This window comes from Mastigoproctus giganteus, chromosome 2 (assembly GCF_048544385.1).
Source record: "Mastigoproctus giganteus isolate SK-2022 chromosome 2, ASM4854438v1, whole genome shotgun sequence".
NCBI classification, from domain to species: Eukaryota; Metazoa; Arthropoda; class Arachnida; order Uropygi; family Thelyphonidae; genus Mastigoproctus; species Mastigoproctus giganteus.
The window spans coordinates 202,449,773-202,473,728 of record NC_143576.1 but is presented as its reverse complement, the minus strand read 5'-3'; the positions used below and the strand labels follow the sequence as shown (position 1 = coordinate 202,473,728).

The 23,956-nt window shown below is 38.4% G+C and overlaps 1 protein-coding gene across 1 annotated transcript in view; it reads left to right on the top strand.

Annotated features, from left to right (window-relative positions):
• LOC150089919 (putative phospholipid-transporting ATPase IIA) overlaps nt 1-23,956 on the top strand; it is a 359,368-nt gene that overhangs the window by 288,488 nt on the left and 46,924 nt on the right. The window contains exon 23 of the mRNA XM_090368898.1: nt 22,996-23,053. Within this exon, the coding sequence (XP_090225024.1) occupies nt 22,996-23,053 (58 nt within the window). The remainder of the gene's footprint in view (nt 1-22,995; nt 23,054-23,956) is intronic.

Sequence of the window (23,956 nt, the reverse complement as noted above, 5' to 3'; positions counted from 1 at the left end):
TATTGTGTTCTTAATTATTTAAAATTCACAGTTTGACTTCTTATAACCATTGTAGCTCTAGTATTTCAGAACATAATTCAAAAATGGCATGTGATAATTTTCTGAAAGTGATCTATTATGTAATAGTTTAGAAATTTGCTTTTGTGTGCTCTGTTTTTAGTTGTGGTTAGTTCCTGAGGATAGAACGTTAAACTAAACAAGTACAGGTCAATGTTAAAAAAAAGTCATGAGTTACGGTTAAATTTGAAAGTGTCTACAATCCTTCCAGACACAATGGGAGAGAGTATATGATGAGAGCTTTGTCAGTCAGTTCGGCGCTGGAGAGATTGTGCAAGGCTCATAGGGTAGAATTTTTCTCGGCGTGGTCTGTATTTGTTAACAGGAGAGATTACTTCTACAGGATCTAGAAAATTTGGTCAGATGGGCTAAGAAGTGACAACTGAAGTTTAAACTTGACAAATGCAAAGTACTGCATATGGGTAGAAGTAACCCCAGAGAAACATGCCAACTGTGTGTTACTACACTTAAGGTGGTAGAAAATGAAAAAGACCTGAGAGTAATTGTGCAGTCAGATATGAAGTTTTCTGAGCAATGCAGACAGGCTGCCAGGGCAGCTCATGGGGTTTTGTCAATGATATAAAGGAATTTTTCTAGCAGAGAAAGGGAGGTGATTATCCCTCTGTATAAGGCAATGGTCAGGCCACACCTTGAGTACTGCATACAGGTCTGGAGGCCTCATTTTAAGAAGGATGTAGATTTCCTTGAGCGTGTACAGAGAAGGGCAACAAGATTGGTGAGGGGAATGAAGGGATCCTCTTACCAAGAGAGGCTTAAGTTCTGCAAATTGCAGTGGCTGGAGACTAAGCACCTGCACGGTGATCTGATTGAGGTGTATAAGGCCTTGAATGGGTTGAGCATGCTGAATTCTGATGGGATCCTTCCACTTGTTCAGATTAACGAACCTAAGGAGGCATAAATTCCAATTAAGAAAAGACAGATGTAGAATAGATGTGCGGAAATTTGCCTTTAGCCAGCGGGTGGTTAATTGCTGGAACAAACTTCCATCTGTCGTTGTGGAAGTTGATAGGTTAAATAAATTTAAGGAGGAACTGGAGAGGCATTTGGAGGGAATAGTGTGTTTTTACTACTACAGGAATGGGATACACTTAAATAGAAAGGGTGCAAGAATATTTTCTGATGCTATCGAGGCAATGTTAGGTGGATCAGAAAACTGATAGCTTGGGGGATTCACAGACTAATAGATTAACAGTAGCTGCAGGCAGAGGTGGAATTGATTCTTTCATACTTCAATTGGAATGAGCATTAGCCTGGAAATCAAGGTAATGGAGATTTCCAGGACTGCTGGGAGTCATATTGTTGGGATATCAGAGACGTGGTGTCACACAGATATAAGGAATGCCGAACTGGAATTTGGGGAGAACAATGTGTACAGAAAGGATAGACAGGATAGGAAGGGAGGAGGTGTTATGCTGTTAATAAAGAAAAACATAAAATCAAAAGAAGTGCATCCAGTTGATATAGATGAACAGTGCACTGTTGAGTCAGTTTGGTGTGACATAAGCACTGCGAAAGCAAAAATTAGAGTAGGAGTGTGTTATAGGCCTAATGACTCGAATGAGTACAATGAACAATTGTACAGAGAAATAGAGTGGGCTAGTAAATCGGAATGTCTTATAATGGGGGATTTTAACTTCCCTGATATTGACTGGAACTTTTGGGTTGGGCACTCACACACTAGTCAGACTTTTGTGGATTTATTGGATGATTGTTTTCTGCAGCAGCATGTTCGAGAGGCAACCAGAGAAAGTAATACTCTTGATCTGGTTATCAGCAGTGATCATTCATGTATTCGGAATTTGCAGATAAAAGAACCACTAGGTGGCAGTGATCACAGTGTACTGACGTGGGATTTACTTAAAGATTTAATTACCATCAGGGGTAAAGGAAAGGGTTTTTGCTTCCGTAAAGGCGAGTACAGTGGTCTCCGACAGTTTTTAAATTCTGTACAGTGGGATCAACTGACGATGTTACCAACAGTAAATTCTAAGTGGGAAGCATTCAAGGAATTAATCGTGGAAGCTACTAAAAGTTTCATACCTATTAAGAAATATTGTTCAAGGTTTAGGCCTAAATGGTTGTCAAATGAATTAATGAGACTCATAACAGAGAAGAAAAATGCATATAAATTATCAAGCAACTCAGAAGCCTATGGCAGATATAAGTTAATCTGTAATCAGGTCACAAAAGAGGTTCGGAGGGCAAAGGCAGATTACGAGAAATCCTTGGCAAAAGATGCTAAGAAAAACAGCAAGGATTTCTTTACTTATATAAACTCTAAAAGGAAGGGGATGAATCTGATTGGTCCACTTGACATCGATGGTTCGACTGTTGATGATCCTGCTCAGATAGCAAACAAACTGAATGAGTATTTTGCATCTACATTCACACATGAGGAGTTATTAAGGTTTGAAAATGGCAGGTTTTCAAATTGTAGCAGGGTGCTTAATGATCTTGTAATAACTGAGAGCAAAGTGGAAGAGAAATTGTTGAAGTTAAACGTAAGAAAAGCACCTGGAGTGGATACGATCTATCCAGTTATATTAAAGGAAGCGGCAAAGCAACTAAGCAAACCCTTAGCCATAATTATGAGAGCATCCTTGGACTCAGGGGAGGTTCCCACTGACTGGAGATGTGCAAATGTATCCCCAATTCACAAAGGGGGATTGAAGGGTGACACGAGTAATTACAGACCAGTTAGTTTAACTTCTGTTCCGGGTAAAATAATGGAGTCGCTGGTTAAAGATGCATTGCAGGATCATCTAGACAAGACTGCAGCAATAATTCAGACACAGCATGGGTTTGTTAAGGGAAAGTCTTGTCTGACAAATTTGATAGGATATTATGATGTGGTTACAAAGGAACTGGATGCAAAAAATAACTTTGATATCATATATTTGGATTTCAGGAAAGCTTTTGACACTGTTGCGCATGGAAGACTATTGTACAAATTGGAGCAGAATGGTATTAAGGGTAAGTTGCTACAATGGATAAAAGGATGGTTAAGTGGGAGAAGACAGAGGGTGGTAATCAATGGGTACTGCTCTTCTTGGACTAATGTTATTAGTGGAGTCCCACAGGGTTCGGTGTTGGGTCCTCTGTTGTTTTGTATATTTATCAATGATATTGATGAAGGTATATCAGGCTTAATGTCGAATTTTTGCAGATGATACAAAGGTTGGCAGGGTTGTTAATAACAGTAATGGCAGTGTGCTACTGCAACAGGATCTAGATAATTTGAACAGATGGGCTAAGAAGTGGCAACTGAAGTTTAACCTTGACAAATGCAAAGTACTGCATATGGGTAGAAGTAACCCCAGAGAAACGTACCAACTGTGTGGTACTACACTTAAGGTGGTAGAAAATGAAAAAGACCTGGGAGTAATTGTGCAGTCAGATATGAAGTTCTCTGAGCAGTGTAGACAGGCTGCCAGGGCAGGTCATGGGGTTTTGTCAATGATATATAGGAATTTTGCTAGTAGGGAAAAGGAGGTGATTATCCCTCTGTATAAGGCAATGGTCAGGCCACGCCTTGAGTACTGCGTACAGGCCTGGAGGCCTCATTTTAGGAATAGAAAGGATGTAGATTTACTTGAGCGTGTACAGAGAAGGGCAACAAGATTGGTGAGGGGAATGAAGGGATCCTCTTACCAAGAGAGGCTTAAGTTCTGCAAATTGCAGTGGCTGGAGACTAGTCACCTGTGCGGTGATCTGATTGAGGTATACAAGGCCTTGAATTGGTTGAGCACACTGAATTCTGATGGGATCCTTCCACTTGTTCAGATTACGAACCTAAGGGGGCATAAATTCAAATTAAGAAAAGACAGATGTAGAATAGATGTGCGGAAATTTGCCTTTAGCCAGCGGGTGGTTAATTGCTGGAACAAACTTCCATCTGTCGTTGTGGAAGTTGATAAGTTGAATAAATTTAAGGAGGAACTGAACAGGCATTTGGAGGGAATGGTGTGATTTTTTTTTTTTTGGCTGATGCTGCATAAGCTCATACATTTGCTTTCTTGCATCACATGCCACTACTACTACTACTACTACTATATTGGAACAAGTAAATACATGGGCTGTGTTAGGGTAACTAAGAGTAGGAACAGGTGCATGTATATTTGCATGTATACCAATGCTAGGTATATAGTAAATAAATTTGTTGAATTTGAAGTGCTGGTCAAGATATCAAAGGTGGATATTGTTGGGATATCAGAGATGTGGTGTCACACAGATATAAGGAATGCAGAATTGGAATTTGGGGAGTACAATGTGTACAGAAAGGATAGACAGGATTGGAAGGGAGGAGGGGTTATGCTGTTAGATAGGAAACACAAAATCTAAGGAAGTGCATCCAGTTGATATAGATGGATAGTGCAATGTTGAGTCAGTTTGGTATCACATAAGCACTGGGAAAGTAAAAATGAGGCTAGGAGTTTGTTATAGGCCTAATGACTCTGATGAGTACAATGAACAATTTATACAGAGAAATAGCGGGCCAGTAAATGTGAGTGTTATATAATTTGGGATTTTAACTTCCCAGATATTAACTGGAACTTGTGCATTGGTCACTCGCACACTAGCGAGGCTTTTGTGGATTTATTGAATGATTGTTTTCTACAGCAGCATGTTAGAGAGGCAACAAGAGGGAGTAATACTCTTCATCTGATTATCAGCAGTGATTACTCATGCATTAAGAATTTACATTATATATATATATAATGTATATATATATATATATATACATTATATATATAGTAATATATATATAATGTATATATATATTACTATATATATAGTAACCACTAGGTGGCAGTGACCACTAGGTGGCAGTGATCACAGTATACTGGTGTAGGATTTACTTAAAGGTTTGACTACCATCAGGGGTAACGGGAAGAGTTTTTGCTTTTGTAAAGGTGACTACAGTGGTCTTAGATTTTTTAAATTCTATACAGTGGGACCAACTGAAGATGTTACCAACAAATTCTATATGGGAATCATTCAAGGAAGTAATCTTGTAAGCTACTACGCTTTTTGTTCTAACTAAGAAATACTGTTATAGGTTTAGGCCCAAATGGATGTCAGATGAACTAATGAAACTTGTGACAGAGAAGGAAAATGCATGGGATGCATATAAATTATCAGGTGACACAGAAGCCTATGGTAGATATATGCTAGTCTGTAACCAAGTCACATAGGAGGTTAGGCAAGTGAAAGATTACGATCAGTTTATGAGAAACCTTTGGCAAAGGATGCAAAGAAAAACAGCAAAGACTTCTTTACTTATATAAACTCTGAAAGGAGGGGGATGAATCAAATTGGTCTGCTTGATATCAATGCTTTGACTGTAAATGATCATTCTGAGATAGCTGACAATGAGTATTTTGCATTTATATTCACACATGAGGAGTTATTCAATAATAGGAGAAGGCCAGATGTTTATCAAACTCTAACAGGGAGTTAAATGATTTTGTAATAACTGAGGGCAAAGTTGAGGAGAAATTGTTGAAAGGCACCCGGGATGGATAAGAAAGGCACCCGGGATGGATGGGATCTATCTAGTTATAATAAAGGAAGGAAGTAAGCAAATCCTTGGCCATAATTATGAGAATATCTTTGGACTCAAATGAGGTCCCCACAGACTGGAGATGTGCAAATGTATCTCCAATTCATAAAAGGGGCATCAAAGGGTGACATGTGTAATTACAGACCTGTTAGTTTGACTTCTGTTCCAGGGAAAATAATGGAGTCACTAGTTAAAGAAGCATTGCAGTTCATCTAGACAAGACTGCAGTAATAATTCAGACACAGCATGGGTTTGTTAAAGGGAAGTCTTGTCTGACCAATTTGATTGGATACCATGACGTGGTCACAAAGGAACTGGATGCAAAAAATAATTTTGATATCATATACTTGGATTTCAGGAAAGCTTTTGATACTGTTACACATGGAAGAGTACCGTACAAATTGGAGCAGTATGGCATTAAGGGCAAATTACTACAATGGACAAAATGATGGTAGAGTTGGAGACAACAGAGAGTGGTAATCAATGGACACTGCTCTTTGTGGACTGAAGCTATTAGTCCCTGGACCTGAACCCTGGAGTGCCCAGGGTTCAGTGTTGAGTCCATTGTTGTTTTGCATATTTATTAATGATATTGATGAAGGTATCTCAAACTTAATGTCAAAGTTTGCAGATGATGCAAAGGTTGGCAGGGTTGTTAATAACATTAATGGCAGTATGCTGCTTCAACAGGATCTGGAAAAGTTGAGTAGATGGGCTGACAAGTCGCAACTGAAGTTTAACATTGACAAATGCAAAATACTGCATATGTGTAGCAGTAACTCCAAAGAAATGTACCAACTGGGTGGTGTTACACACACCCTGGCAGAGTATGTCATGGGGTCTTGTCAATGATATACAAGAATTTTGTGAGGAGCAATAATGAGGCGATTATCCCCTTGTATAAGGCAATGGTCAGGCCACACCTTGAGTACTGCTTACAGGTCTGGAAGCCTCATTTTAAGAAGGAGGTACAGTTTTGCTAGAATGAGTACAGCGAAGGGCAACAAGACTGATGATTGCAACAAAGGATGCTCTTACGAAGAAAGGCTTAAGTCCTGCAAATTGCAGCATCTGGAGACTAGGCACCTGTGAGGTGGTCTGATTGAGGTGTATAAGGCCTTGAATGGATTGAGCAGGCTCAATGCCGATGGGATTCTTCCTCTTGCTCAGGATTAAAAACCTGAGCAGGCAATAAACTGAAATTGAGGAAAGATAGTTGTTGAATAGATGTGCAGAAATTTGCCTTTAGGCAGCAGGTAGTTGATTGCTGGAACAAACTTCCATTATTATGTGCCTCTACTAGTGCTAAACAGGGTCTGTATAAAATGGTACCTGTAGGTATACTATTCTAACTTCATATTGATTTACTTATTAAAGCTATTGGATATATTCCTTGGCTATTACTATTAAGCACAGTACTACACTGTATATAGATGCTATGCTAATGTTTGCAATAGAAAAAATGATCATACAAAACGATAATTAACGAATAACTGTTAAGAAACATAATTGCTTGAGTGTAGCTCTAAATATCGATTTGTGTTCTTGGTATAAACAATCATAGTGACTGACTAACATCTAATTGAATGAATGTTTGAATATAAGCATAGAGCAGTGTTAATGTAGACTGCTATGTTAATTTTCTTATTTTATGGAAAAAACAGTGGCATACTTGTTTGAGTTGTTATTTATTGTATAATTGGATTTCTTTAGCATAAATCATTTATTATACCTAATATTTTAGTTTTCAAGTGAATGTTTTTACCTAAAACATTATACAAATTGGTGCAGTACAAGGTAGCATAATGTGAAGTACCACTGCATTTACAAAAACATGAAATATGGTTTTTGTTTGATATTAGAAAACATAATGTTCAGATTATAAATTAAATACTTTTATTATTAATTTTTATTCTTAGTATAATAGTATTAATCAGTTATGTTGTAATTATTCCCATGCTTTTTTTGTTTTGCTCTTTTTATGCTGTCACTAGAAGTTGGGGTGCCTCCGTAGCCAGGTGGGAAGGAGCAGCAGTGCTTAGCACACATTGTGGCCGCCTCCGTAGCCAGGTGGGAAGGAGCAGCAGTGCGTATCACACGCTTCTTGATCAGACCGGGGTTCGAGCCCGTCACCACCAAATACGGAGGATGCGGAAAGGTCAGGGAATGACCACTGCATATCCCGAAGCAATATGGCCTTAGTTGCTAATGCTCCTAAAAACTAAATCAACAAACAACTAGAAGTTGGAAGGCTGTGTGAAAATTAGCCTATGCTACCATTTAGATTACTTAAATAAAAAACAAACAAACAAAACTATTGAAATTCTGGATACAGTATTTTATTCTTAGAGTGAGCATATCACTTCCTAGGGGAAATAAATTCAGTGGATGTGATTTCTACGGATGGATTCATTTTTGGCATTATGAAAGTTTCCCAGGTATCCAATCAGCAAAGCATTTATTTAGCTTGTTAATACTTGATTCATCATGATTCTCTGATGATTGTCTTTCTACTTGGAATCTTTGTTGTGATCTTAGCCATTATGGAATTCTGTATCCTTTACATTCTTGGTTAATGAGTTATCTCACCTTTGAAAAGACATGCTCATTGCTCAGGAAAGTTTGCCAGTTTTTGTACCATTGAACGAGGTTTCACAAGGATCAGTCTTTTGGTCACTCTTATTTCACATTTCTTGTTAAAGACCTTCTCACTTCATTGGTAGTATCAAAATTTTAATATTTACTGATGACATGAAATTATTCTCCAATCAACAGTTGAATGAAGTCAGATAATCATGAGGCTGCATGTAGTACTTTCTCAGATTCACTTGCTTTGAATAATCATGATGTCAACTGTGTAAAGTGTTGGTATTGTCCAGTTACATTTGTAGTATCTTTGATTTGTCGCTCTGGGTACTTCTCTCTTCAAGTCGTCCATAAGGTGATGTACCTAGGGGTGCGCCTGGTACTTGCCAGGTACTTGTGGGAGAGGGTGAATAGGGCATATTCCAGGCTTTAGTGAGTTACTCACATGGATTGGGGCATTAAGGGAGAAGCTCTCCACATCCTTTATGATAACATCTTTGTCCCAATCCTGACTTATGCGACTGGAGCTTGGGGAGGGAGGGTCAAGAACTCATGTTTGCTGGATCCTTCTCTCTGCACAGAGGTTGGATCTTCTTGGCATAACCCAAGCGTGCAGAACTGTTTCCACCAATGCACTTTGTGTATTGGCAGGTAAGATCCCAGCAGATTTACTGGTTACAAGATCATATCTGAGGTACGGCTTGAAGAGGGGGGGGGATTCCCCAACTGGTGGTTGGTATCCGTTTGGGCTGGTGGATGATACTGGAAATATAACAGTGGAGCATATCTGAGGTACGGCTTGAAGAGGGGTGGGGGATTCCCCAACTGGTGGTTGGTATCCGTTTGGGCTGGTGGATGATACTGGAAATATAACAGTGGAGCAGAGGAGGATAAATGACGAATTTGAGTTCATATGGCAGAACCAATGGACCACCTGACAAGGGATGGCAATCATTTGCCTTCATACCCTCAATTCAGACAGTGAGCCATGGAATGTCTTGGATCCGATTTGGTCTGGCTCTCTGCTGTGTCCTAACCGGACATGGCTTGAGGTCAAGGCTGCTACAGTTGGGGCTGGTAACCTCAGATCTGTGCTCTTGTGGAGAGCCAGAGACTGGTCTCCGCATCATGTTGGATTGTCCAAATTACACTGATCTCTGAGCATGGCTGGAGCGAGTGATGCTTGCTCTCACCCAGGAAAACTTGGGGGAAATCATGTCTAAGGTACGATTATTTTATTGAATTAACGAAATATGTCAAGGATGTCTTTGGGTGTCAATAAAATTGCTAGATAGGGCGACCTGCCTCCTCGTGGTGGGGACGGAAACTTGTGGTGAGGGAGGAGACTCCATCCCCCATAGTGAGGCCAAAGGTAGTTTCTATCACTATGTCATTCAGTTAGGAGTTGTGTTAAATGAATTGTATAACATGACTAACAACTAACCTAGTAATGGTTAAAGATACACTCACAGCTGAGAACTAGTTGCATATGGGCGAAAGCCTAGGTATAGGTGGTAACACAAATGACAAATATAGGATCTTTTTAGGAAAGCTACAAAAAATTCTTTATAAAATTAGTATAACACCAGTAATACACTAGTTTCCAAGATTTTCAAAACAAAAGGATTGTGGTTTCACATTTTCTGTTAGATGTTTTTTTTTTTTAAACATACAGGCAGTTCTTGCTTTAAGAGTTCTTGGGTTTACGAGTTTTTTTCCCCAAGTATCAAGTATAAACAAAATCGAAAATATGAACATTAGTTTTAAAAAATGAATGTTAAACATTCATAGATATCACATTCCAAACCACGTGCATAGCTATACAATACAGTGTACCCCGCTTTACGATATTAATCAGTTCCAGAGACACCATCTTATCATTAAAATATCGTAATGTGAATCCAATAATGCATTGTTTTTTTTTGGTAATTCGTTTCAAGATCTCGGAAGTTAACTTTTGCTGTATAACTAAGCTATTTATCTCTCTAACATGTCATTTTAACAGTCACGAGAAACAAAAAAAGAAAAAGAAAAAAATCTACATTCGGAATTGCTCACATCCACATTGAATTTGTGTAGTGTGAGTTAGTTGGAAACAAAGGGAACATGACAGTGAAGGTATGCTGCAGGCTAGAAAATGATGGAGTGTGATGAGATTCTCTGTATGCAGATTGAATGGGCAAGCAATCCCTTATTACAAATGATTTAAATTGTCCGTTTTATTGATTGAAGAGAGTAGGAAGGAAACTTGGCAAAGGGGACAAAATTGTAAAATCAGCTAGATGAGTGTTATTTTTATCAGCATGTTAGGTAAAGTTCTAGGGGAAAGAATATTTTAGACTTGATATTCATCACGCAAGAGCTAGGTAGCATCATAGGACTGATAGTACAGACTCCCTTAGCAGGGAGTGATCATGGAGTTCTAAGTTGTTAAAGGTAAAAGCATGGTTTTATTCTCAGGACATAGAGAAGAAAAATACAGGGAGAATTATGAAAGACCTGTAATATATTAGTCATGGAGGCCACAAATGCATATGTATACTATTTACAAAAATAGCACAAGGAGGATGCTGGGATGGATGAATGAATGAGGAACTGAGCATTTAATAGAATAGAAAAAGATGGCATGGGAAAGTGACGAAAAGTACTGAAGCCCACAACAGCTGTACACTGACCTGTAATAGTACTACAAAAAGAATTAGCCAAACTAATTATGACAAATCACTGGGTAAGAAAGCAGAGAATGGGAACAAGAAGTTTTTACATATGTATGTGGATACAAAGAAGAAAATAATTAATAAGATTGACACCTTACATAATGGATGCTGGAAAGTCTTGCATATCCCGGCTGATTGCTGATGAATATGACAAGTACTTTGCATTAATCCTTACATGTAAAAGATCTTTCATGATGAAGAAAAACTATGTGGGTGAATCTGAGAAATATGAAGTTAGCAATATTTAATTTATTGAAGATTTCTTATTAGAGGGACTTTGAACCTGAATGCTATTAAGGTCTGATGTAGTTGATAGCAGATACCCATTAACTTTTAGGGAGGTATCAAGAGAGTGCATTGAGCCATTAAGTTCCCAGCCTCAACCATCCATGGAAGCAACTGATTGCAGTAATTAACAACTTGCTGGCTAAAAGAAAACATCCCGCAATCCAGTCTAAACCCCCCCCCCCTACATAATTTGAATTTATGGCCCCTAATTCTGGAATCTTCACCTTATGGAGAAGAAGGTGAAGGTAAAATTTTTGCCTTTTTAGGTGAAAATTTTAGCTTCATTTCTCAGGGCTTTATACATCTCAATCAAGTCTCCTCTAAAGTGCTTAATTTCTAAATCTGTAGTCCAAATATTCAGTCTTTCCTCATATGGATTATACAATAATAATACAAAACATATGAGGAATGTAAAAATTTTACCCTCATTCATTTTACTTTTACATTTCATAACCTTATATATCTTAATCAAGTCTCTTCTAGTTTCCAACCTCTGTAGTCCAAATATGGTGATATCTTGAGAAGTCAAAAAGTCAGCTGAATCAGCACTTGCATGAGGAGGGAGACGCAAAAGAATTAGATGTATTTTTTTTTTTTTTTTTTTTGTTGGTTGTGCAGAAGTCTACAGCTTCCTTGTAGCATCAGGCTAATACTACCACAGCCCCCAGTTAGAGCCATTTCTCCCCACTTATGGGGAGAAATGGCTCTCTGCACTCAAGAAGTCTGAATGTAATGCAATTCAAGAAAGAGCAACAATATCCCTTTTTAGTGCATAGTGAAAGTTTAGAGAATGAGTTTAATATTGCTGCTTCCCTCAGCTGGAGCTCACAAGAAGTATAGCTACTGCTGTCTGCTTGGTCAGAGAAGAGATCCCTTACCTCAGCTCACAGGGCTGGGCCGAATCATTAGTTAGGTGAAACTGATGGTTGTTGCCTCCTTTTTCTCATTCACAACCATGATAGCAAAATGCTGTCGGGGATGAACTGCCAGTTTTATCCTAGGGTTTGTATCAGTAGTTACACCACAGATAGAAGAAAAATAGCTTAACTTCACATCATTTCAGGTTCAACAGGAACCATCATATGTTTGTCAGGATTCAGGACAAGTTCACAACTGTGGTCTACATAAAAGATACTCCAACCAGAAATAGTAGTAGGGGTACACTTAGGAGATGTGCCAATCAGTTGTCTGGTCTGAGATTTTTTAACCAGAATTGATGCCAGACGCTGCAGCCAGACTGCAAACATCATTGAGTAGTAGAAGTCAGATATCAGCCTGTTAAAAGAGTCTGACCATCTGAAGCTCCCTGTGTAGCCTGACAGATAACTACATCCATTCCATCCATCAGAAATTCCCAAACACAGTAAATGACAGAAACACTCCATATAATCAGTGGCAATAAGAGCACTCTAGTACAGAGATCCCAATCAATCACAGCCAATCAGGAATCCCTACTACGCTATAGAACTAAACATTATTCAGTTTCTTCATGTAAACCCCAGTCATTTGGTAGGACACAGTAAGGATAGTTCTTTGTTTAGTTTATTTTTCTAAATGCCAATTTTCAGTAGCATGCAATAAGTTAACATTCTCTCTCCCTGTTCTGCATGATGTAAGTATGCATTTTTTTTATTTAAAAAAAAATTGCATTAATTATGCAAGTTTTAAATTAGCTAAATAAAAATCACATGAATACGGATTGATGTGCACAATGTAAGCAAATATATCAGCAGCTCTTGTAATACCGAAATATTACACCTAATATTTTATTATTTGAATTCATATTTTTTTGCTAACGTGTTGTGGGAAGGGGTATCATGGCTCATAATGAATTAATGTGAATTCTTATTATTAATGCCAATGTGAATAATTAGCATTATCCATATTTTCATTTTTGTAGAGTGCTATACAAATTAGTGTAATGCAAAGCAGCATAATACAAGGCGTCATTCTCCACACCAGGTGGAGAAGACTTGTTTGAATCCTGTCGATGATGGGAGGAATTTTTATGGGTCTTTTTCACAATGTGGCTGAGTTAGCCAGTCTCAGGCAAGGGTAGCTTGATTTTTTCTCCCAGAAACACAGGTTTTTCATCCAGCACTCAGAAAATCAACCTCAGAACACGTGATTTACAGACAATATTACACAGAGAAACGTGGCCTTAGTTGCCAATGCTCCTAAAACCCAATAACAACAGTGTCACTATATATGAAATTTGTACTTTATTTATTTGCTTTATCTTGATTCTGTCTTTATTGTTATTATATTTATTTTAGTTTTGCTTTCATGTATTATAATTGATGTTTCCTCTTGTCTTATGTGAAATAAAAAACCACACCAAGCATTTAAATTTTAATTATAAATTACATTTGCAGTGCCATGGTCACACCTTGTCTCAGGCTACAAAGTGTCTAATACATATCACATATTTGTTAATGTATGTCATTTATGTAAGATTAACATTCATTAATGTTGTTTATTCATTTAAAGTAAAGCACACACCAATTTAAAAAATCTTTTTTAATATTGAAGTGGTACAATACTGAGGCAAACTATTGCAAATATAATAATACTATGCTAATGTATATTATCAGAATTACTATACTTATTGTGAATCTAATATATTACTAGAAAAGAGCTTTGTTTTTTATAATACTATACAGACATTGGTTTGTTTAAGTCAGGTAATGAAATATGAATGCAACTTGTTGTAAATGTGAAAAGTGCACTATATGAGGGTAATATCTCTTTTTAATGATGTAATTTTTTTTTTTTTTTATTCTGAGATTTAACCAAATCGGTGTCAGTTCATTCAAGACCCAGAAAGTAATGTTAATTATTCATCTCTTTAGCTTAATGCAAGAATACATTGGATATTGCTACACCTGAAAAAAGTACGGGCAGTTCTGGCTTTATGAGTTCCTGGGTTTGAGTTTTTTTTCCTTTTCAAGTATCAGCTAAATTGAAAATATGAACATTAATTGCAAAAAATGAATATTAAACATTAATAAATACCACATTTCAAACCACGTGCATAGCTACACAATACAGTGTACCCCGCTGTACGATATTAATCCATTCTAGAGACACCATCATATTGCAAAAATATCGTAATGTGAACCCAATAACAGATTGTTTTTTTTTTTTGGTAATTCATTCCACGACCTCGGAAGTTCAAATTTTTGCTATCATCATCATCATCAGCCATTTTCAATCCACTGCAGGATGAAGGCCTCTCCAGCAACTTTCCAGTTCCTTCTGTTTTGAGCACTGGCCATCCATTTACTACCCACAAACTCATGAATTTCATCTATCCATCTCCACCTTTGTCTTCCAGGTTTTCTAGCTCCTCTTGGATACCATTCTGTTATTTTCTTAGTCCATCTGTCACCATGTCTTTGAGCTATGTGTCCTGCCCAAGACCATTTTAGTTCTTTAGTTTTGATAAGAATATCCTTTACTTGAGTTTGCTGCCTAATCCATGTGTTTCTCTTCTTATCTAACAGTCTGATTCCCAATATAATTCATTCCATTCTTTGCTGTGCAGTTCTCAGCTTCTCTTCCATTCTTTTGGTGAGTGCCCAAGTTTCACTTCCATAAGTCATGGTGGGGAGCATACATTGGTTCATTATTTTACGTTTCAGACAAACTGGGATATTGCTCTTCAGTATGTGACTATATTTCCTGAATGCTATCCATCCAAAATTTATTCTTCTCTTGACTTCCAGCCATTTATCATTATTACAGCTAATAACTTGTCCCAGATAAGTATATGACTCCACCTTTTCAATTACTGCTCCTTCAATCATTATTTCCCTTTCCGTGGCATACTTGTCCATCATTACTTTTGTTTAAGCCATATTCATCTTTAGTCCAAAATCCTTACTAACTGTACATAACTGATTAAGATTTTCATCTAATTCTTTGGGATCGTGGCTTATGACCACAATGTCATCTGCAAATCGTAACTGGTTTAGGTACTCTCCGTTCACATTGACTCCTTTCTGCGACCAGTCTAATCTTCTGAAAGCTTCCTCAAGGGCAGCAGTAAACAGCTTCGGAGATATTGTGTCTCCTTGTCGAACTCCTTTCTCGATTTTAAATTTCCTACTGTCTTTGTCTAGTCTAATAAAGGAGGTAGACTCTCATATATTTTCTTCAAAATCATAATATATGGGGTATCTATGCCTTGTCTTTCCAGTGCCCGAAACATTGCCTTATGCTGTATGGAGTCAAATGCCTTTTCATAATCCACAAATGCCAGGCATAATGGTGTTTTATATTCATTTGCTTTCTCCATTAGCTGTGATATTACGTGAAGGTGATCCATAGTTGAGAATCCTGTCCTAAAGCCAGCTTGCTCTTTCGGTTGATTCTCATCAAGTATTCTTTCTAATCTGTTAATAATGACCCTTGTGAACAACTTGTAGATATGGGATAACAAGCTAATTGGTCTATAATTTCCAATTTCTGATTTATCTCCTTTCTTATGCAGCAAAACTATTGATTGCATTATTCCACTGCTTAGGCATCACACCTTTTCTAATGCACTTTGTGAAGAGCCTTGCCAGTTTTTGTGTTATGTCTCTTCCTCCCAATTTTAACAACTCTACAGTAACTTCATCTTCCCCCCGGGGCTTTCCGATTCTTCATTTTTTTCAATGCATGTTCTACCTCATCAGGAAGAATATCGGGTATGTCGTATGTGTTGCTACTTTGCAATCCATCTGCCCCACTGCTGGTATCATTCCCTCGCTCCTTGTATAACACTCTATAGTAGTCTTCTGCTATTTGAATTATGCCTTCTCTGCTGTTTATAAGTACACCATCGCTATTCTTCAGTTTCAGTATCATTTGTCTTTCTGTATTACTGCTCATGGCTGCTGATTTAAATCCTTTGTTTTCCCGTAATGCTTGTTCTACTTTTCTTGTGTTAAATCTTCTTATGTCCTCTCTGAGTCTCTTTCTAATGGCTTTGCATAACTCAGTATACTCAATTTTCTCCCTGTCAGTGTTTTTCTTGCTCTTCATTTGTCGTCTTCGGTTCATCATGACAAGTGTTTCTTGACTAATTTTTTCTTCTTTGGATTTCTGTTTCCCTATAGGTTTCTTGGGCTTTATCACTTTCAGAAAGTTGTAATATTCCTCGTCGATATCTTGGTCCTGAGCAGTCTGCAGAAGCTCAAACTTGTTCTTAAATTCCAGTACATACTGCTTTTTCTCCTCCTCTGTCATTTCAAAGACCTTTGTATTATTTACTCGAGTCAGTTTTTTCCTTTCCTACATCTATATCAAGTGTACATCTTACCATTCTGTGATCACTTCCAACATTTACCTTATTCAGGACGGTAACATCATTCACAATATATCTTCTGTTAGTGAGGATGAAGTCGATTTCATTAGTTGTTAATCCATTTGGCCTCTTCCATGTCCACTTTCTGTTCACCCTTTTCTTGAAAAAAGTGTTCATTACTGACAGTCCTTGAGATTCTGCAAATTCCACAAGTCTTTCACCTCTTTTATTTCTTTCACCAATTCCAAAATGTCCTATAGTTCCTCTTTCTGCGCTGTTTTGCCTTTTTCCAACCTTAGCATTGAAGTCCCCTATAATAATAGTGTAGTGGGTGTTCTGCTCATCTAGAAGACTCTCAATTTCAGTGTACATTTCTTCAACCTCTTCATCATCATGGCTCGATGTTGGTGCATAAATCATTATAATCTTTAGCCTGTACCTCTTAGAAATCTTGAGTATTAGTCTTGACACCCTTGGTGATGTACTTTTGAATTCCAAAATGTTGTTTTTAAAATCTTTATGGACCAGAAACCCAATTCCACCTTCACTCCTTTCACTGTTTCCATTGGTGTACAGCAGATTTCCACTTGATAAACTTATAAGTGATTCATTTCTTCTTTCTTCTTGTCTCAGCCAAACCGATGATATTCCAATTCACATTTTCTAATTCCTTTTCCAGCTCTAATATCCTGTCTTCACTGATGAGTGATCGTACGTTATAACAGGCCAAGTTCAATTTCCGTGCATGGCAGCCTGGTCGTACCCAGAGATTCTTAGCACCCTCTGCTTCCACTCTGATCCTCTCGCTGCCGTAAGAGGGAGAGTGAAAGCTGCTGGGGACTGAGGGCCATTTGTATTGTTGTGCTCTCATTGCTGGAGGGTTTGGTCTTTTCCTCTTCACGCTGACCAGGCGTCTTGAAGAGAAGCACTCTACACGTTCGTTGCCACCTAAGTGACGTAACAGGGCTTACCATCGAGAAGGTGTGCATGAGTGGATTTTAGGGAGGCAGGCCAACCAGACTTCTCCCGAATCTTCTGTAATAGAGAGATATTGGATCCATCAGTGTTTTAGGCTGAGTGTCTGATAACACACAGGATACCTGTTCCCCTCTAAGCCCCAATTTTTGCTATATAACTCCCTAAAAGGTCTTTTTTATAGTATAAATTGTATTAGTTGCCAATTCAAATCATTAAATGCACTGCACTTTTATCATTATCATATGTTATAAGAACCAATTTTGAATGGCTTTGTGATATTTTTCTAAAGCACATTTCTGGAAGTCACGACCATAAACAATAAAAGCAATTTGCACTTTCCGGTTTATTGAGCTTTTCTCTTACTGCAAGCAATTATAAACGGGTAGTAAACTCGATCGGCCTCCGTAGCCGAGTGGGCAGGAGTGGGAGTGCAGTAGCACACGCTCTTTGAGTAGACTGGGGTTCAAGCCCCTGACTGCTGAATACTGTCGATCTGCCAACACGCACTGGACCAGTGTGGCAGATTATGGTCCATTTCCCTCAACATGAATTGTTGAGGAGGCTTCCATCCTGCAGTGGGTTGATAATGGCTGCACTTTACTTTTTAGTAAACTTGATGTTATTGCATTTGCGAAAATACCAATAGGTTTTTATGTTATTATGGTGAAATGTGTTTGCCCTTTACTGAAATCTTCAATCGTGTAAAAAACATAAATAAATTTTCAGACTCTTCTCTTCATTCATTTTTTTTTTTTTTTTTTTTTTAAGCTTCGTAAACGTGTTACTCCATGCAAATCAATCATGTTAGTTGCAATTTGTGCATTACGTTAAAAATTGCTTATGCATGCTATTGAAATTTATAAAGACAAGAGAAGATTATCTTGGAAATAAATGCTTCTTGAAGCATTTCTGAAGACAACTACTCCTTGTGCAACAAACCAACGAGTGTGCATTTAGTCGATGATGATGATGAAGAATAAACATTCTTTAACATTTGCAAGTCATAAATAATTTCTCTATTAGTATAATTTGCTTGATTTTACAGGCTATGTTTTCATTTCTTTGGATAAATCAATCATTCTTTAAACATAAACTAATTAGCTAACTAATTTCATTGTTGATAACGTAACCCCTATTTTTAACATTATATCTATGGGAAATAAATTCCCGCTTTACGAGTGTGCGCTAGGAATGAATTAACTTTAACGTAAAGTCGAGAATTACCTGTAGTCAAGTTTTATCAAAGCAGTTTCAAGTCTATACATTGCATTTACCAATAATTTACTAGCTGTACAGATGTGCATATACACACAGCTGTAAAAACCATTTCAGCTATTATGGAACATTCCATGCACCAGTTTGTCACTTGCAGCACGACTCCTGGAATAACATTATTTTCTTCAAGCTTGACCAGTCTCAGATTATTATTTTTTTTTTTTTTTTTTTTTATGAGAACCCCAAACACGAGAGGTATTATAGTACTTAGTACCGTGCTTTGGTTGGAGGTTGAGAAGATGAAAGAAGATATTTGTTGATATTGGACTTGAACTTCTGTAGATTGTAATTTTCAGGAAATACGTATGAAGGAAGGTTGTTCCAGAAAACGGCAGTTGAATGAATAAATGAGGAAGATGAAAAGTTGGTTCTGTGGGTTTGAAGTTGGACAGTAAATGGATGTTGGCTGGTGGCGGCACGTGTTCGGACTGTTTTGAAAGAGAGAGCGGGAATTATAGAAGCCAATTCAGAAGAACAGTGCCCATGGAAGTATCTGTAGAAGAGGCATGCAGCAGAAACAGTGCGTCTATGAGAAAGCAAGTGGAGAGACTCTGTTAGAGATGAATCATTAATTAACCTAACTGCCCTCTTCTGAATGGAATCAAGAAGCCTGAGAGAGGTTTTGGGGGCACTACCCCAGATGTGGGAACAATATTCCATGGCAGGGCGGATTTGCGATTTATACAGAGTGAGCAGCTGTTTGAGAGAAAAGTAACGCCGAGAGCGAAAGAGAAAACCAAGTTTTTTAGATGCAGAGGAAGCAGTATTTGTAATGTGCTTGTGCCAAGAGAGATTAGAAGTCAGGGTAATCCCCAAAAGAGATATATCATTTTGCCTAGAAATCGGAGTGTCACTAAAGATAAGCATAGGAGCAGAAGAATCCTTTTTGCGAGATATAAGACAAGATTGAGTTTTAGAAGGGTTGAAATCAACTAAGTTGTCTTTGCCCCACTGGAGAATTACCTGAAGATCGGCATTTAAGGAATTGGCAGCAGATTTTCGAGAACTTGAAGCTGATTGAGCTGGACAAGGTTTCTCAAAATGGAAAGTTGAATGCAATGTGCTATCGTCGGCAAAACTATGGATAGGATTTCCAGTCAATGGAAGAAGGTCATTGATATACAAGAGGAAAAGAGTGGGGGAAAGAACTGAACCTTGGGGGGACACCGGCATTAGTGGAGAAGTTAGAAGACAGAGAGCCATCTACCATCACCCTCAGTGAGCGATCAGAGAGAAAACTGGATAACCAATTACTAAAAACAGTTGGCAAACCATAAGATGGAAGCTTGTTTAGAAGACCTTTATGCCAAACACGATCGTAAGCCTTTGAGATGTCAAGAGCAACTACTTGTGTTTCACCGAACCCTTCCATTGAATTAGTCCATAAATGGGTAACATAAGCCAGAATATCACCAGTGGATCGACACTGACGGAATCCATACTGGCGATCGTTGATCAGACGGAAGGTTTCTAGGTAGTTTAAGAGTTGGCGGTTAATTGATTTCTCCATTACTTTAGAAAGAGTAGAAGTAATTGCAATGGGACGATAATTGGATGGGAGGGATTTGTCACCCTTTTTAGGAACTGGCTGGATATGAGCAAATTTCCAAGCAGAAGGAAAAACACCTTTGGAATACGAAAGTGAAAAAAAGGCAGCAAAGAATAGGAGTAAGTTCAGGAGCACAGGTTTTGAGAACAAGTGGAGAAATACCTTCAGGACCTGGAGCTTTCTTAGCATCAAGATTCATCAAAATCCTTCTGATATCCTTTTGACGGAAGACCACAGGAGGCATTGAATGGAGCGTGTTAGGAATGGTGGGAGGTGTTTTACCAAGATCATTAATACATGAGCTCGAAGAAAAATGGGATGCTAGCAGGTCAGCTTTATCCTTGGCTGAAGTGACAACAGAACCATCTGGTTTGGACAGAGGTGGGAGCAGAGATGGGCAAAAGTTGCGGCCAATAGCTTTGGCAAGAGACCAGAATGCTCGGCTACCATTAGGGCAAGAAGCAAGTTTTCTACTCTTAGCCTGTTCAAACTCTAGTTTGGACTGATTAATAACTGCTTTACAATTGTTGCGAGCTTTGGTGTAGGCAGAAAATGAAACTGAAGAATTAGAAACAAGCCAATTACGATATGCAACGTTCTTCTCTTGGACAGCCTTAGCACATTTATTGGAAAACCAAGGTTTAGATAAAGGACGAGATTTTAAAGTGAAGTGTGGAATAAAGGATTCCATTCCTGCAAGAAAAATTTCACTGACACGATCTGAGCAAACGTTGATATCAGAAGTTTTGAAACAGTAATCAGACCAAGGAAAAGAAGAAAAGAAGTCTCGCAGGTCATCCCATTTTGCATTCTTGTAATGCCAAACAATACGAGGTTGGGAATAGCCATGAGATAAAGGTTCCATTGGAGAAGAGACAATCACCAAGTTGTGATCTGAAGTGCCTAAAGGACCTCTCACTTCAACCTTGTACTTAGAAGGGTTGTTTGTGAGAAAAAGATCAAGCGTATTGGCTGTATGATTAGGATTGTCTGGTATTCTTGTAGGTAAATGAACAATCTGTGCTAGGTCATTAGTAATTGCAAAAGCCTCAGCATCTCGACCAGCTGGGTCGGTGTGACTAGAAAATGGAAGCCAGCTGGAGGTGTGAACGTTAAAATCACCAAGGAAAATTACCTCACTGTTAGGAAAGTTGGACTGGAGAAAGTCAAGTTGCAAAGAGAGGAAGTCAAAGAGCTCCAAGTGATTAGTGGAGTTGGGAGAACGGTAGAGACAACAGATGAATTTTACACAATGAGGTAGAGAGATTTTAAGCCAGAGAAGATCAAAGAGAGGAGATTCCAAATTGCCAAGTCTCTGACAGGGAATATCAGAACGGACATATGCACAAGTACCACCTTTGAGTCGAAAGGAATCATACAGCAAGTAATTTGGACATCTGAGATGAGCAGTAGTTGAATCTACTGATAACTGAGATTCAGTCAGAAAAAGTACATGGGGTTTGGAAGACTGCAAGTGGAAATGGACATCATTGAGATTAGAATTGAGACCACGTATATTTGTGAAATGAATTAGGAAGTCCTTGGGAGGTTTAGATCTTTTCGTAGATAAGCTTGCTCTATTATTTTGACAATTCATGGTGTATTCAATAGTAAGAAAAAGTGGGTGGGACATGCTGTATGAAGTAATGAAATTTTTGGTTATGGCGTACATGTGGTAAGAATATACTCAGATCCTTGACATAACGTGGCCTCGACAATGCTCCCCGCATACTCACTACTCGGACTCCCTCCAGTCACTATCTGGCAGAGTAGAGGTAGCAAGATTATACACTAGCTGATCCGGAAGCTTCCTAGAGAGTTACCAATAGGTTCAGTCCGGTGTACTAACTAGCGGCCGGCCTGCGAACACCGTTTTAGAGCTGTACCCTCGAAATGTAAGGAATATTGGATCTCGCCACGACATTCATCATAACCTCAAAAATCATCAATCATACTGCATGATGGAAGAGATAGGGAAGGGTTGGCCGGAACTTAGCTCTAGAGACTAAACATGGGTTCCACCACTTCTAGCCTCCAATAAGCAAAGTGGTGGTATTTCGCCGGTTGATGAGAGTCATCTACCACCTAGTACTGCCTGGTAACGTAGAGGGGCGGCGTTCCTCCATGTGGTGTGGGCGCCACACCTCGAGCCCTGCTTACGTTGGTTCACACCTGGGTGATCACCCACCATGTACTTGTGCATGAAGGTTATACCCAGGATTACTAACAGTCCCACCATCGTGAAGGTGCAAGCAGAGGATTTGGCTGTCATAGACCGTCCGGACTTCGCCGAAATTGGGTCCACTTTGACTTGAGTGTCACCCGAATATCAGTTCCATCAGCGTTTTAGACTCCCAGGTAGCAAGAACAGCTTGTCTGGCATATCTGAGAGAATGTCTGTGACAACCTCAAGGACCATAAGAGAATCTTTTGTGTTTTTCTTAATACTGAACCGAAGCTAATATTTTGTTATTGTGGTTAAAATTAGTACAGTTATTAACAGTGATTGGATGGATTACAGTATTAAACTGATAACATGAAACGAACATTAAAGGATTGTAGTTGCTACTGCATTTGTAACTTTTTCAGAAATTAAGGTATCAATAATTTGCTGTAGATGATATGATTGCTGATGATATGAATAAAAGTTCTCATATTTATTTTATAGGGTCGTTCCTTGTCTTTTAAGACTTTTTTTACATGGGTGCTAATTAGTATATATCAAGGTATGTTTACTAATTTTTTATCACAGCATTAAGTAGAAACTTTTAATGGCTATACTATACATGCAATCTTATTTAACATGCACATACAGCTCTATGAATTTATATGCAGCACATTAACATGCAACATAGCATTAGTAGTGGCAAATGATGCAAGAAAGCAAGTTTATACAGCATCACTCAAAAAAAAAAAAAAAAAAATACTTCCCATTTTACCAATCCATTCCCTTCAATAGATTTCTAGTTCTTCCTTGAATTTACTTAAACTGTCCAGTTTGTTCCAGCAATCAACCACCCATGCTGGCTAAAGGTGAACTTCTGCACATCTGATCTGCAACAATCATCAATTTGAATTTATGCTTCTACATGATGGTGCCTCCATAGCCAGGTGGGAAGGAGCAGCAGTGTGTAGCACATGCTTCTTGATTAGACCAGGGTTCGAGCCCTTCACCACCAAATATGGAGGATGCGGAAAGGTCAGGGAATGACCACCGCATATTCCCGGAGCAATATGGCCTTAGTTGCTAATGCTCCTAGAAACCAAATAAACAAACAACGTAAACAACAAGCTTCTACATGTGTGTAGTCCGAGCAAAAGGAAGAATTCCATCAGCATTTAGCTTGCTCAGTCCGTTCAAAGCCTTAAACATCTCAATCACATCACCTCACAGGTGCCTAGCCTCCAGACACCGCAATTTGTACAACTGAAGCTTTTCAACAACCTTCTCTATGCAGATGACACTGTTCTTTGTACAACTAATATTATTATTATTAGCCATATGGTCCAAGGAAGCCCGAGGCTTATGCTGCACCAGCCAAAAAAAATTTTAAAAAAAATCCCCCGAGAGAGAGAGAGAGAGAGAGAGAGAGAGAGAGAGAGAGAGAGAGAGAGAGAGAGAGAAAAAA